The sequence below is a fragment of the Squalius cephalus genome (genome assembly GCF_949319135.1).
Source record: "Squalius cephalus genome assembly, chromosome: 11".
In the NCBI taxonomy this organism is placed as follows: Eukaryota; Metazoa; Chordata; class Actinopteri; order Cypriniformes; family Leuciscidae; genus Squalius; species Squalius cephalus.
The window spans coordinates 6,320,135-6,336,385 of record NC_137132.1 but is presented as its reverse complement, the minus strand read 5'-3'; the positions used below and the strand labels follow the sequence as shown (position 1 = coordinate 6,336,385).

The window sequence follows — 16,251 nt, the reverse complement described above, 5'->3', positions numbered from 1 at the left end:
GGTCGCTGCCTGACGAGCCCGCACTGTACAGCTCGGCGCGAGGTTCACCCTCGCCCGCACCCACCTAATCTGTCATTTATTTTTGTTTTGATAATACATGGAGCCAGCCTCCAAAAGTGAAACCTGTCCTGTGATTTTTATTTTTATTTTTTATACACTAAATTGTGTTTGTTGTCTTTACAATAGATTAATAATGTTTCATATAATTAGAATAGATATGGAATAAATAGCATATTTTAAAATCATATATTGAAATTGAGTTTTTATGTGAAAGATTTGCTTTGTTGTGCATTTTAGTCATATTACAAAATAATTTATTGAGGCCAAACATAAAATAACATTATAAACTGTCAGTTCACCACGTGACAGCAGCAAGCAGGCTCCTGATTGGTTAACGCGGCGCGAATTGACGCATAAGTTCAGATTTTTCAACTCGGGCGGCAGACGCGAATTCGCGTCAAACGCGTGAATGCACAAAAAGCACTAATAAAATCATTCGCGCTTAACGCGCCAGACGCTCAATTCGCGTTGCGCCGCGCTCTACGCCCCATTCGCGCCGCAGGAATTTTTTACGCGCGTAACACGCCTTTGCATTGACTTAACATTGAAATCACTCGCGCCTGACGCGCTATTCATGTCCGGTGTGAACGCACCATTATACGCCGATCCAGAGCATCGCAAACATGCTCAATGGGTGACATGTCCGGTGAGTATACTGGCCATGCAAGAACTGGGATGTTTTCAGCTTCCAGGAATTGTGTACAGATCCTTGCAACATGGTGCCGAGCATTATCATGCTACAACATGAGGTGATGGTCGTGGAGGATTGGCACAACAATGGGCCTCAGGATCTCGTCACGGTATCTCTGTGCATTCAAAATGCCATCAATAAAATGAACCTTTGTTCGTTGTCCATAACATACGCCTGCCCATACCATAACCCCACCGCCACAATGGGCCACTCGATCCACAACGTTGACATCAGCAAACCGCTCACCCACACAACGCCATACACGCTGTCTGCCATCTGCCCTGTACAGTGAAAACCGGGATTCATCCGTGAAGAGAACACCTCTCCAAAGCGCCAGGTGCCATCGACTGAGAGAATTTGCCCACTCAAGTCGGTTACAACGCGGACTGCAGTCAGGTCGAGACCCCGATGAGGACGACGAGCATGCAGATGAGCTTCCCTGAGATGGTTTGTGCAGAAATTCTTTGGTTATGCAAACCGATTGTTACAGCAGCTGTCCGGGTGGCTGGTCTCTGATGCTGGATGTGGAGGTCCTGGGCTGGTGTGGTTACACGTGGTCTGCGGTTGTGAGGCCGGTTGGATGTACTGCTAAATTCTCTGCAATGCCTTTGGAGACGGCTTATGGTAGAGAAATTAACATTCAATTCACGGCAATAGCTCTGATGGACATTCCTGCAGTCAGCATGCCAATTGCATGCTCCCTCAAAACTTGCGACATCTGTGGCATTGTGCTGTGTGATAAAACTGCACATTTTAGATTGGCCTTTTATTGTGGCCAGCCTAAGGCACACCTGTGCAATAATCATGCAGTCTAATCAGCATCTTGATATGCCACAGCTGTGAGGTGGATGGATTATCTTGGCAAATGAGAAGTGCTCATTAACACAGATTTAGACAGATTTGTGAACAATATTTGAGAGAAATAGGCCTTTTGTGTTCATAGAAAAGGCCTTAGATCTTTGAGTTCAGCTCATGAAAAATGGGGGCAAAAACAAAAGTGTTGCGTTTATAATTTTGTTCAGTGTACATTTATACAGACAGGTGTCTTGTTTTCTGATAAATGTTTTTAATTTAAACATTTAACCTCATTGAACTGATTCTAACTGCTTAATACCTTTTTTTAGACCAGATAAAAGTGGAGCAAAGACTGAAACTAAATGACATGAAGACACACAGTGACTTCAAAACTCAAGGAACAAAGGCCAAAAAGCTGCACTCCTGCTCTCAGTGTGGAAAGAGTTTCCAAATTAAAGCAAAGCTTAACAGACACATGAGAATTCATACTGGAGAGAAACCGTATACATGCACTCAGTGTGGAAAGAGTTTTTCTCAAGCATCAGATCTCAATGTTCATCTGCTTCGTCACTCTGGAGAAAAAACATTTAACTGTGATCAGTGTGGTAAAGGTTTTATTTCATCATCAAATCTAAAACAACACATGAAAGTTCATTCAGATGAGAGGCCTCATGTGTGTTCTTTTTGTGGAAAGAGTTTTTCACGACTGGACTGTTTTAAAGTGCACCAGAAAACGCATAATGAAATGAGAGATCATGTGTGTTGTGACTGTGGAAAGAGCTTTACTACAACTGGCCAATTGAAACAGCACCAAAGAATTCATACTGGAGAAAGGCCTTACCACTGTACTCAGTGTGGAAAGAGTTTCACAAATAAAGGATACCTTAACAAACACACAAGAATTCATACTGGAGAGAAACCGTATACATGCACTCAGTGTGGAAAGAGTTTTTCTCGAGCATCAACTCTCAGTAATCATCTGCAAATTCACTCTGGAGAAAAACCATTTAACTGTGATCAGTGTGGTAAAGGTTTTATTTCATCATCAAATCTAAAACAACACCTGAAAGTTCATTCAGATGAGAGGCCTTATGTGTGTTCTCTCTGTGGCAAGAGTTTTTCACGGCTGGATCATTTGAAAGTGCATCAGAAAACACATGATGAAGTGAGAGATCATGTGTGTTGTGACTGTGGGAAGAGCTTTATTACAAATTGCCATTTGAAACAGCACCAAAGAATTCACACTGGAGAAAGACCTTACAAGTGCTCATATTGTGACAAGAGTTTCACTCATTCTGGAAACCTAAATTCACACGAGCGAGTTCATACTGGAGAGAAGCCGTACACTGTACTCAGTGTGCGAAAAGTTTCAAACATTTATCAAGCCTTCTCACTCATATGAAAAAATGTTGCGCAAGAGTAACAATTGTTTTCATGTCAAATACTTCACAAGTTAACTGTGTGAGACAAAAAAAAATTGTAATTTAAAAATGTAATTTAGAAAACTGAGATTTGAAGCTTCACCAGTCAACAACTCTTACAGTGTAAATAAAATCATTGGTAGTTTATTTCTGTCAGGAATTATTGTGTGCTAAATATGTCTTTATTGATTGGGATATATTCATATAATTTAGTTATTTACTAAGTTTACTAAATAGTCTTCTGATAGTACATGCAAAAAATAAAACAAACAACATCTCTTCTTGATTGATTTAATGAACACAGACAACAAGTTATAGTTTTAATCACATTAATGAGTTTAAACATTCTATATTAATACTATGATAAATATGTTTGGGATGTACAGTATTATTGTACATCCCAGAACAGTATTTTCAAAGTGCTTGATTTTAAATGTTCCTAGAGTTTTTGCAGAACTGGTGAAAACTGCATTTTCCTATCATGGACCCTGGGCATGGAATAATTTGCAAAAATATTTAAAACTAGACAAATTGGTGTCTATCAATGGACAATTTGGTGACTATCTTGTGTGTTTGGAGGGTGATGTTAGTAGATGTTGCATGTTGTAGTAACATGTTGCAAGACACTAATTTTTTATGTTTTTATTTTAATGTTTATGTAAACAAAAAGTGCATATTGGCGCTAATTTTATTTGTTATTTGCTGGTTTTCAACATAAAACTTGGTGAATTGATTTCATTGTGTAGTATTAGTACTTTTTGAACAGGATTCTGTGATAACCGTGATCATTTTTGTCACTATAATAATGAAATGAAATGTTCATGCCATTTCATCTCTAGTTATGATCAACTATGATCAACTAAAATCAACTATAATTATGTGTTTTTACAGTATAATATGCAAAGTACAATTTTCTACAAAAAATTAATCTTTGATTCTGTTCTTTTCTCTGACATTTAAGGGTGACATATATAGGCCTACAAAAACCCTTTTAGGTCTAAAACAGTTTGAATAGTTGTTAATATGAGAGTTATGAGACATTATTTAAGAGATTTAAGTACTGTAAAATGAGTAGCCACTTTCACTTTCATCTCTGCCACTTTCATTTTTAAAAAGTAGCTCTCAAATGAAAAAAGGTTGGAGACCCCTGGCAAATGCACCCTTACAAGAAGAGGGTGGAGCTACAACAGCTTGTGTGTGTGTGTGTTAGTAGCTTGCAGACACGCACTGAAATGTCAGAAACTGTTCTGCCTTTCATGTTTAAACTGGAGTTGGACAATGATGGAGAGATCCAAGAAGAAGTGACAACATGTGAAATGCAACAGGACGTTTCTGAATGGCTAGTTGATGAATGTATGCAGCTGATGTGGAGTTAACTATCTTCAAGTCATTAATTAGCATATTCTGTCATGATAATCTATAAATCGCTAGTGTGGGAACTGTTGTAAGATGCCATGCTATTGCATTTGTGTTACGGACTGTATTGTAATAAATGTGAAAAGATGGATGTGACAGCTTGAACAGACTCACAAATGTACTCTACTACAACAACTCTTCCTCTTCTCAACATGGACTCATGGACCCTTTGTTGCATTTTCCTGGGGGCTGGGTTTATGTAAAGGTTAGGGTTTGTGATGTCACTAACTCGGGAGGATGCTCGTGTAGTCCCAATCAGTAGTTTGTTGTAGTCCTTAAAAAGCGATTTATTCAACATTACACACTAACTAAAAAAAAATTTTTTTTTTAAATAAAATCATAATCAACCACCCTTTAACTTTCTCCACTCTAGCGACGGCTCTGTATGTAATTTAGTTATGCAGGAATATGCGCAGTGTTGCCAGATTGGGCGGGTTCCCGCCCATTTGGGCTGTTTTGAATTTGATTGTGCGGGTAAAAAAGGGTTTGTGCGGGTGGACAAAATTTGGGCTGGTTTGGGGTCAGTTCGGCGGTTTTCAAACATCTACATTTTAAAGTCTAACTGGTTAAAAAACTAATCTAAAGTGTGCATGTAGTCCATAAAATCAGTCATCATGACATTACTGTACACACACGCCCATGCAGAGTCAGCTGGCATTAGTGTTGACATCACAGACGAGCACACACTTTTAGCCAATCAGCGATCCGCAGGCAGATGCGATTGAGCGCGATAAGTTGTAGCTGTATATTCAAGTGATCGCTAATGCCAAAGTGATATAGCCTACTAAACAGTAAGTTGTATCTACACAGTAAAGAGTGAGATAGTGAGCAGCTCTAAAAACGTACACCTGGTGGGAGATATCGATGGTGAATATAACTGAGGAGAGCACAGTTGAATGACTTGAAATGAAATTAAATATGGGACGTGAAATATGTCCATGGTCATGTGCACACTAGCCTAACCTTACCAGACATCGGCAACTTTTACACCGTCCAGACTGCACAATACTCGACCCTGACAGCTGCTGAAAAAGGTTTGAATCAACGATGAATGAGTTTGACTGCTAAATTCTGCGTTATGTTCTGCAATGTGTACTTCCGAAGGTTGAAGTCATCGGTTCATTTCTTGATTGCCGTTTTGACAGTGTCCATCTGGACATTTTAGTCATATTGGCTAATTCTCCTTAATTATTGCCCTGTTTTGATCTGTTTTCCTGGAATTTTATTTTATTTTTTATTTTATTTTATCATTGTTATTTTGTTTTAAGGAGATACAAATTGTGCTTATCAACCTTGAATGACATGGTAATGAAATTATATCATATTATTTTGGCAGTAAAATTTTGGCCGTTTTTTTCTTGTATTGGGCGGGTTTTGGTGAGCTTTTGGGCTGGAAATCACCGTCTCAATCTGGCAACACTGAATATGCGGCCCCTTTAAGAAAAAAGTCACCGCGCGTAGTGAGCATGCGCAGAAGAATGTAGGGTGGGTTGCTGAGAGGAGCAGCGCATTCAGTTCGACGCTGTTTTGTTAGAAGAAAGAAAAGGGGTATTCGGTTGCCTCTTACCTGAGCGATATTTTTATGTGTAAATATATACGAAGCCAAAGCAACTGTCTTCATCTTATGTGTATGGTGATTTTGTCAGAAGACGTCTCGATTATAATTCAGGATTTTTGTGAAGAGCAGCTGCTTGAAAGTGACTGCTGGTAAACATGAATGGGTCTCGTTTCACTATTTTATATTCTTCCCGTTGTCTGACAACAGAAACATAAAAATATAGATATAAAAAGGAGTTTATTTTAAAGGGCTGACAGCCAGCAGAATGCAAATACGACGTAATGGCGTCGTCGATATGCTGATTTTGCATACGTTATCTAGCGATCGTTAATGAAGGACAAACGTGGATTATTTTCTTCGGATGCCGTATATTTCCAGTCTGCAGGTGAGAGATGTTTCCAGATTACACAGTTTAACTTTAACCAGCTCCAGAGTTTACGTGTTTAAGTATTAATGTAATGAAATGTGTTTCCTGGTTTATAATTATTTAGAGTAATAATATATTGGCAGAGTTTTCCACAGACTCTGTTTCAGACCTCGGTAAAGTTGGTTTCATATTCGCACATTCGGACTTTGTTTTTCAATAGATTTCCAAAAGTAGATGCGAAAGTGTAAACGTAAGTTCAATAATATTATTGGCATGTTTGACCATTAGCTCCAACTAATTTCATGAAGAAAAATATACTATTAATGAGCTGATATCATATTTTCTATGAATATCCACCGAATATATTTCTCGGTGCGCTGGCGAATTAAGGGACTGTCTAAAAAGTTGCTTTTTTTTTCATTGTGTGCAAACAGACAATTCAAATTTAGCAAAATACAAATGTACCAGCAAATATCTCTCACTTTATTTGTTCAAATTCTATTGATTGTACTTTAGCAACAATAAAAAGTGCATTGATTGAAACCTGCCTCATGTACATAATGTACATAAATATTGTTAAAGAAAATTACATTAATTCACCAAAGGGATTTTGTTTTACTATCCGAAGGTTGTAGCATGTTCCTAGTGACCAGTCTGACTTACCACAGGTGAGATTTTGACAAAAACTCCTTTACTGTACGTCCAGTTGACATGTTTTTTTTTTTTTTTTAATACTGTAATTTACCCTAAGTATTTTTTGGTGTTCCAAAGGCTGTAGTGCTTTCCTACAGCTCAGAGTGACTTACTACAGGTGTAATTTTGACAAAAACTGCCTTACTGTACGTACAGTTGACAAAAATGTTTTTAAGAAAATAACTGTAATTCACTGTAAGTATTTTTTCATGTTTCAAAGGCTGTAGTACTTTCTTACGGCCCAGACTGACTTACCACAGGTGAAATTTTTACAAATTGAACTCACTTACTGTACAATTATGAAATAATTTTATGTAATAAGCATTTTTTACATGTTTATTACACATGTTTATGAAATAAACTGTAAATCACCTATAGTGGGTTTTTTTTTTATATATCAAAGTTTGTTGTACTTTCCTAGTGAAAGGACTGACTTACTACAGGTGTAATTTGGACACAAACTGCCTTACTGTACGTACAGTTGACAAAAATGTTTTTTTTTTTTAAATAACTGTAATTCACTGTACGCATTTTTTCGTGTTTCAAAGGCTGTAGTGCTTTCCTACAGCTCAGAGTGACTTACTACAGGTGAAATTTTGACAAAAACTGCCTTACTGTACGTACAGTTGACAAAAATGTTTTTTTAAAAAATAACTGTAATTCACTGTACGCATTTTTTCATGTTTCAAAGGCTGTAGTGCTTTCCTACAGCTCAGAGTGACTTACTACAGGTGAAATTTTGACAAAAACTGCCTTACTGTACGTACAGTTGACAAAAATGTTTTTAAAAAAATAACTGTAATTCACTGTACGCATTTTTTCATGTTTCAAAGGCTGTAGTGCTTTCCTACAGCTCAGAGTGACTTACTACAGGTGTAATTTTGACAAAAACTGCCTTACTGTACGTACAGTTGACAAAAATGTTTTTAAAAAAATAACTGTAATTCACTGTACGCATTTTTTCGTGTTTCAAAGGCTGTAGTGCTTTCCTACAGCTCAGAGTGACTTACTACAGGTGTAATTTTGACAAAAACTGCCTTACTGTACGTACAGTTGACAAAAATGTTTTTTAAAAAATAACTGTAATTCACTGTACGCATTTTTTCATGTTTCAAAGGCTGTAGTGCTTTCCTACAGCTCAGAGTGACTTACTACAGGTGTAATTTTGACAAAAACTGCCTTACTGTACGTACAGTTGACAAAAATGTTTTTTAAAAAATAACTGTAATTCACTGTACGCATTTTTTCATGTTTCAAAGGCTGTAGTGCTTTCCTACAGCTCAGAGTGACTTACTACAGGTGTAATTTTGACAAAAACTGCCTTACTGTACGTACAGTTGACAAAAATGTTTTTTAAAAAATAACTGTAATTCACTGTACGCATTTTTTCATGTTTCAAAGGCTGTAGTGCTTTCCTACAGCTCAGAGTGACTTACTACAGGTGTAATTTTGACAAAAACTGCCTTACTGTACGTACAGTTGACAAAAATGTTTTTTAAAAAATAACTGTAATTCACTGTACGCATTTTTTCATGTTTCAAAGGCTGTAGTGCTTTCCTACAGCTCAGAGTGACTTACTACAGGTGTAATTTTGACAAAAACTGCCTTACTGTACGTACAGTTGACAAAAATGTTTTTAAAAAAATAACTGTAATTCACTGTACGCATTTTTTCATGTTTCAAAGGCTGTAGTGCTTTCCTACAGCTCAGAGTGACTTACTACAGGTGAAATTTTGACAAAAACTGCCTTACTGTACGTACAGTTGACAAAAATGTTTTTTAAAAAATAACTGTAATTCACTGTACGCATTTTTTCATGTTTCAAAGGCTGTAGTGCTTTCCTACAGCTCAGAGTGACTTACTACAGGTGTAATTTTGACAAAAACTGCCTTACTGTACGTACAGTTGACAAAAATGTTTTTTAAAAAATAACTGTAATTCACTGTACGCATTTTTTCATGTTTCAAAGGCTGTAGTGCTTTCCTACAGCTCAGAGTGACTTACTACAGGTGAAATTTTGACAAAAACTGCCTTACTGTACGTACAGTTGACAAAAATGTTTTTTTAAAAATAACTGTAATTCACTGTACGCATTTTTTCATGTTTCAAAGGCTGTAGTGCTTTCCTACAGCTCAGAGTGACTTACTACAGGTGAAATTTTGACAAAAACTGCCTTACTGTACGTACAGTTGACAAAAATGTTTTTTAAAAAATAACTGTAATTCACTGTACGCATTTTTTCATGTTTCAAAGGCTGTAGTGCTTTCCTACAGCTCAGAGTGACTTACTACAGGTGAAATTTTGACAAAAACTGCCTTACTGTACGTACAGTTGACAAAAATGTTTTTAAGAAAATAACTGTAATTCACTGTAAGTACTTTTTCATGTTTCAAAGGCTGTAGTACTTTCTTACGGCCCAGACTGACTTACCACAGGTGAAATTTTTACAAATTGAACTCCCTTACTGTACAATTATTACATATGTATGTAATAAGCTTATTATTACATATGTTTATTACATATGTTTATTTAATAAACTGTAAATGTCCTATTGTTTTTTTTATATATCCCAAAGGTTGTAGTTCTTTCAAGGACTGACTTAATACAGGTGAAATATTGACAATACCTGCCTATACTATAAGTTTAGTAGGCTACACACATTTTATGAAAACAAATAATTTCACCTTTTTCAAGTTTCAAAGGTTATTGTATGCTTCTAGTGATGTCTCTACTCAATTAGTTTTGATAAATGTATTAGGTAAAAGTAGGTTTTACAATGGTTGTTTCTTGTACAACACATTTCTTTCATTGATTAAAAAACTGCAAATATTTTAGCGTAATCATCTTTTCAACATTACAAAAATGCTTTTAAAGATTAAATATCAACTTAAACATTTTAATTTGTTATAGAAATTACTTGTTTGATTATTGAAAATATTATTTCATGTATCATTTAAATGCCTGTATTTGCTATCTGAGGTGTGACTGAAGGGTCTGGCCCATGCCAGGAATGCATTAAAGGGCTTGCTCATTTAGCCCGGCTTGCAGAAATATGGACTTCTATAACGTTTCACAACATCCATCTGCTTTTCTTGGCTACGCTGATAGAAATGGTCTCAGGGGTCATTGAAACCTATATTGAGAGACCATTTTTTAGTCAAAGTCTATATTTTACAGTAAGATAAGTGTCTTATCCTTGAGAGAAAGAACGAGAAAAAGGTTTTGAGAAGTCTCCTGTTAAAAAGTTAAAGCTTTGCCAAATGTGTGTGTGTAAGTATTCTTGGTTACAGGTTAAAGAACAAAATATAACTGCAAGCACAGATACAGGGCCAAGCCCCCAAAGCACCAGCAAGATCAGGACGAGTAATAAGATAATAAAGCATAATTTTTATATAAAATTCCTGCATTTTGGATTTAGCGAGTTCCTTCACATATAGACACCATGTCTGGAACAGAAGAAACTTTTCCACTACTTAAAGGTTGTATGAGTGATTTTAGGTCCAAATATAAATTATCACATTAATCTAATCTTTCCTAACGATCCACTAGCTGGCTGTCCCATAAGCAGGCTGTCAAAAAAACGCGTATCTGTGGGCAGCCTAGGCTCTGAGATCTGCACACAAAAACAATGGGTATAACTAAACACTCAAAACCAAAATAAACACTGCTCCAACCAATCACCGACAGGATGAGCTCAACATGTTTAGCGCCACCTGGTGGTGATTGGGTGGAAAACTTTGTTTATGTTGTTGAAAGCAATTGTTTTTGTGTGCAGATATCAGAGCCTAGGCTGCCTACAGAGACACGTTTTTTTTGACAGCTTGCTAATGGGACAGCCAGCTGGCGGATCATTAGGAAAGATAATTAATTTATGTTTGGACCTAAACTCACTGATACAACCTTTAAGGCCACAGTACCTCTTCGTCCTGGGCATGGCATGTGGCACACAAAGTTCAAACCAACAACCAGAATGGTTCAGGGCTTGTAACAAGGTTTAGCAGCTTCTGCCACAGTTGATGCTGTCTTACCAAGCTGCTGAGGAGAGACTTAAATTTAAGATTGAGCACACAAATGCATGTTGCCCAAATCAGCAAGCTAAGTCAGCTTAATGCTAATGTAGCTTACGGTTAGCCTGATACCAAAAGAGACGGTCCAAAGATCATGTGAGCTATTTTTGCCATAATTTAACCAATTTTGAATGAGAAGTATTAAAAAAATGAAAATGTACTTTTCAAAATGGCCACTAGTGTAATGGGTGGAGTCTTAATGTAAGAAATTGATTGGGATCACCATAATGAGTGGAATCCTGTGTACTAAGTTTCATTTTTCTAACAAAGGGTTAAAAACCCTTTGGAACATCAAAAAAATACATTAGGTGAATTACAGTCATTATTTTCATAATCATTTGACAATTGTACAGTTAGAGAGGTATTGTCAAAATGTCTCCTGTAGTAAGTCAGAGTGGTCACTAGGAAAGCACTACAGCCTTTGGCACATGACAAATTACTTCAGGTGAATTACTGTAATTTTTCCATATTCATTTCTGTGTACCGTATGTACAGTAGGGAGGTATTGGCAAATTTTCCTCAGTAGTAAGTCAGGTCACTAGTAATATTCTACAACCTTTACAATATCTCTTTGGTAAATTATGGAAAGTTTTACATAAACCAATATGAGTTTTCTGTTCGTACAGGCAGCCTCAGCAAATATCAAATCTAAAGCTATAACTTTGCATTATTTAACTTAATGCGTGGTTCTGAATATGTACAGTTCAGTAATGGCCTAGTGTTTGGAGATAACATTCAGATATTCTAAACTTTCTTGGTGTTACATTTTTCAATAAATATTTCTTAAATCCAACATTGGAGGTTTTGTGTAACTTACAACATGTAACATTCTCAAGTTGCACTAACTCTGTCTTGGAAGTTTCAATATAAACCTCAAAATAAAATACACCTCGTAGTTTGGGTACTGTGAAATCATTGTTTGGCATGTCATATCTGTAGAATTATAGTAACTTTGATATACAGTAGAATTTTACACTCAATAGAATTTACAATTTAGGGAACACAAATATTTAGGACAACCATGAATTTCTTCCTTGGAGCCTACTGAACATATACATATTAATGAAGTTTCACCTAAAATTCAGCTAAAATTTACAACAACATGTACACTAAACTTTACACAACATGATGACTAATTAGTTAAAACTACTGAAACCTAAGTGCTGAATCGGTAAAAAGAAATCAATACACTAACAGTTATTTTAAAACAACTGATGAATCCTGCACAATCAGCAGTGTGATGATATTAATATTTTATATTTTCATTAATCATCTTAGCTGGATTTGGTTAAATTCTGGAGTTTCTCTGTACTGTGCGAAATTGTACTTTGCTTTGTTAGAATTTGTAATTTGTTTATGTTCTCTGTTTTCAGATAAGAAATAAAACAGTAAAATAGTAAAACCAGTGTTGTATTCAATAAAATACAAAAAGACAGTTTCAAAACACTTTGAACGTTTATATATTTTCCATACATACATACATACATACATATATATATATATATATATACACACATACACACACACACACTGTACATGGTAACAAAGTAAACACACATGGTAACAAATAAGAACAAAACATTACATCTCCTACAAAAAAATTATAAGCACAAAACACAGGACCATGATTCATCTTCAGGTGGGACCATTATGTCCAGACATTTAGTGTGAAACCACCTTCTGCATAATTCACACTGTATCTAAGAAGAAAATTGGAAATATATGTAAATTGTTTTTCCATGTCATAGTGTAGTTAGTATACATTACATTGGCAGTGTTTAGTGATGACCATGAGATTTAATGTAATAATTACCCAAATGCAGTGCTCCTCTGTTTGGACTCCTTCTTTTTGTCCACAAATGGAACAGTACTCTTCCTTTGACACTGTAATTATTTTAAAGTCAATCTTATAATGTAATTCTGGGTAATCAGATACAACAGTACTTTCATATTTATTTTGAAAATGATACCTGATCCAATCAAAATTTCTTTTGCAATCTGCTTTCTACAGTGGTGCATCCACTCATCTGATGGATTGATATTGATGCTCTCAGGTATGTTAGGGAAGTTCTCCACCAGCTGTTTTGCCATCTAGAGAAACAGCAGTGAACAGTACAATGAAAAACCAGGAAAGACACACAGTTGTGACACATTAATGTACACATTTTATTCTGTCATTACCTGCATCACGAATACACCACAGCTAACACCATCACTCTGAAATGTGTGAGGTATTGTGCCAGGCTTCCATTTGATGTTGGTCCAATCCTCTCTTCCATGTTGATTTTTTCTCTCAATGAAGTATTCACTAAAGTTGGTGAAATACATGGAATCAGTTTTGTGATAGTTTGTCAAAGTGTTATAAATGTGAATATACACAGGTTGATGGGGAAAACAACAAAACAATGTACCCAAATCTGCCACATGCATGTGAGGCATCATCCATTTCCATGGAACCACTTTGAGGGTCAAGCACAAAGATTGTTTCCGATTTAGCATCCAGGTACTAGGATAAAGAAAGAAATAATACATGAATCTTCTTATTATTCTTATTTAGGTTCACAATAATAAGAATAATAACAACAACAATACAGTGTCCTTCTAACATTAGTATCTGGATGCATTAATATGAGTAATGGAGTACAGAAATACACAATATGCTTTTAACTTACCACTAAATTCCAGTGCACATTGTTTATGTTTACAAAAGTAATTGCCCCATCATATTTCTCAAAGTTTACCTACGATGGAAAAATTCAACTGTTATTTTTGCGTAGATTTAAAAACTCAAAAACATTCTGGAATTACTTACTTTTCGTAAACTTTGTCGTGCCAGTTGCTCCATCGTACCATGCAGAATTACATATGTGGTATAATGACTCAACTGGTATAGGGGAGTAGTTGAACCCTTTTTGTTGAGTAGGGCCCGAATGTAACTCTCTATTGCCTGAATCCATCAGCAAGTACAAAGCATTGCAACATTGACACGGAAATGACCTATATTCTGACCCAAATGCGTTACTGTCTTACATATAAATAAAGTAACTTGTCATAATGAGCTTACCTCTCCAAAGACCCAATTATGGGGCTTCAATGTCTGAAATGTTTTGTGATGGAGCAGGTACTCGTTTTTTTCTTCTGTGTCCTCCATAATAGCTACAAGTAGCTCTGTTGGTTTATTTGTCCACAGCAAGTCAACCTGCAATGACATAAACATGAATATTTTGTCTTAAATTATACATTACAATTTCATTTAAAATTCACAATTCCAGCACAATTGTCCAACTGTCACTTTTGTTATTATTATTCTTACTTCTTTCTCTGAAAGAAGGACTTCTGCTGGAACATTACAGGGATCATGTGCTGACTCTTGTTCCACATTGTTTGTAATTGGAGGAACAGAAATTGTGTTGGGGGGTTTTCTTTGCTTTTTGTGGGGGACTGGTACTGTGTGTGGAGCAGAGTAGAATTTTGACTTTGTACCTAGGAACCTTGCTTCTTTCCTCTTCCACGTCTCATGGGGTTCCTCAACATCCATTGGTGGTACAGGCTTGATCAATAAACCTTGGGACAAATTATGTTGGATCACATGTTCTTTGTACCTGGCCTGCAATGATTGGTACATTTTTCTTATGAATGTTCCTGGTGTCATTTTTTTTATTTTACCCATGATGGAGTGTTTAACAATTCCAAACCAGTTCTCCACATGACAGTTGGTGTCCCTTGTCTTTTCTTTCTCTGCTAGACTTGAGGCATGTCTTTTGAGATCCCCTAAAAGCAAGCCACTCCACATTGGAAAAATCCCAATATAGGTATTAAATAGCATGCTGATGATTCCCGGACAGAAGTATGAGTTCTTTTCAGAGATGTCATGTGCCTCCTGCTTCCTAGCCTCTTCCAACACCTTATGAAAATACAAAGTGAAAGGTGAACTGGCCATTATCGTTTTTGCATGTTTTTTTTCTTCAAAGTCACACTTGTTTTCCTCCAGTTCAGTGTCTTCAGTGGGTTTTTCTGTGAATTTTTTAATGATATGACCCAACGCACAAACACTTTCCTCAACACTTTTCGTGTATTTTGGAGTTGTTAGGGTGGTACATAATGCCCTGAAGATCTGTGTGGCTTCAAGCATGGTGCTTGAATTTTGCAGTCTGGCAAAGCAAAATGTGGCAAACTCTACCAAGCCCTTGTCTTCTGTCTGTCTGAACATTGCCTGACGGACTGCTTTCAAGACATGGGCAGAGCACATATGCAGAACAGTGAATGGTTTTAAATCAGCAGGCAAAATTTTCCGATGACAAATGTCATATGCTCTGTTGAGATAAGACGTTACATTCTCTTTATTAAATGCAAGTAAGACACTGTGCATCAGAGCCCAGCTATAATCAGTTTCAACCTGAGTGATGTGTATTTGTGTATATCTTGACAAATGTAGTGTAAACTGCATAAGCCAAAATGTAATCGGGGGAACTGAATGTTCACTGGAAAGCATTTCAGACACTGGGAGAGGTGGTGCATCCCGACCCCCTCCTGGAAGTGTAAGGGAGTAATACAGCACTTTTTTCCCTTGATTTGGGATTTTTGTGACGAGTCCCCCAGTGGCATCAAGGTAGAGGGTCACAGAACTTTTTCTTCTGAGGTGTTCAAGAAGAATGCTGATGCCCATTTCAGTAAACAAATGGACCCCAAAAGGGTCCATGCTGAAATGTTGAATGTACCCTGGCATTTTGAAGTGGGATGTGTCACACTCTCTTAAAATGTTCTGTGTGAGGTGCACATCAATCAGCATGTCTCTGTGGAAGTTCTGGCTTCTTCTTACCTCTGATCCTATGACCTTAAGGACATTTTTGTTGAGGCAGCTGCTCATATTCCCAGCCAGTAGCTCTTCTGTGGGTGTTGATGCAAGCTTGCTGTAAAAAAAATTACTTGGTCCATGGGTCATTGAGCGTGCAATTTTGCCTCGTTTTGTATAGGTCGCTGGCCTAAACCTTCTTTCACCTATTTTATGATGGATTTTCCCTTTCTGTGTGACCCAGATTTTCACTTGAGAATATTTGTCTGGTTTATTTTTTCTTTGGAAAATATATTTGGCAGAGCATGATTTAAATGTGCATACAGCCACAATGTGCAAATATGGAGATTGATTTTTTCTGCTCAGCAAAGGTTTAATGTGCTGATACTTA

At 36.6% G+C, this 16,251-nt stretch overlaps 1 protein-coding gene across 4 annotated transcripts in view; it reads left to right on the top strand.

Moving 5' to 3' along the window:
* Positions 1 to 16,251, top strand: part of LOC307167596 (uncharacterized protein) — a 167,727-nt gene that overhangs the window by 17,428 nt on the left and 134,048 nt on the right. For 2 of the 4 annotated variants that reach the window (XM_079886823.1, XM_079886824.1), the window contains exon 3: positions 1,876 to 4,480. The exons of the other annotated variants lie outside the window; for them this stretch is intronic. In XM_079886823.1, coding sequence (XP_079742949.1) covers positions 1,876 to 2,948 — 1,073 coding nt within the window. In that variant the 3' untranslated portion in view covers positions 2,949 to 4,480. Of the gene's footprint in view, positions 1 to 1,875; positions 4,481 to 16,251 lie in introns of those variants that run through there. 4 annotated transcript variants of the gene reach the window in all.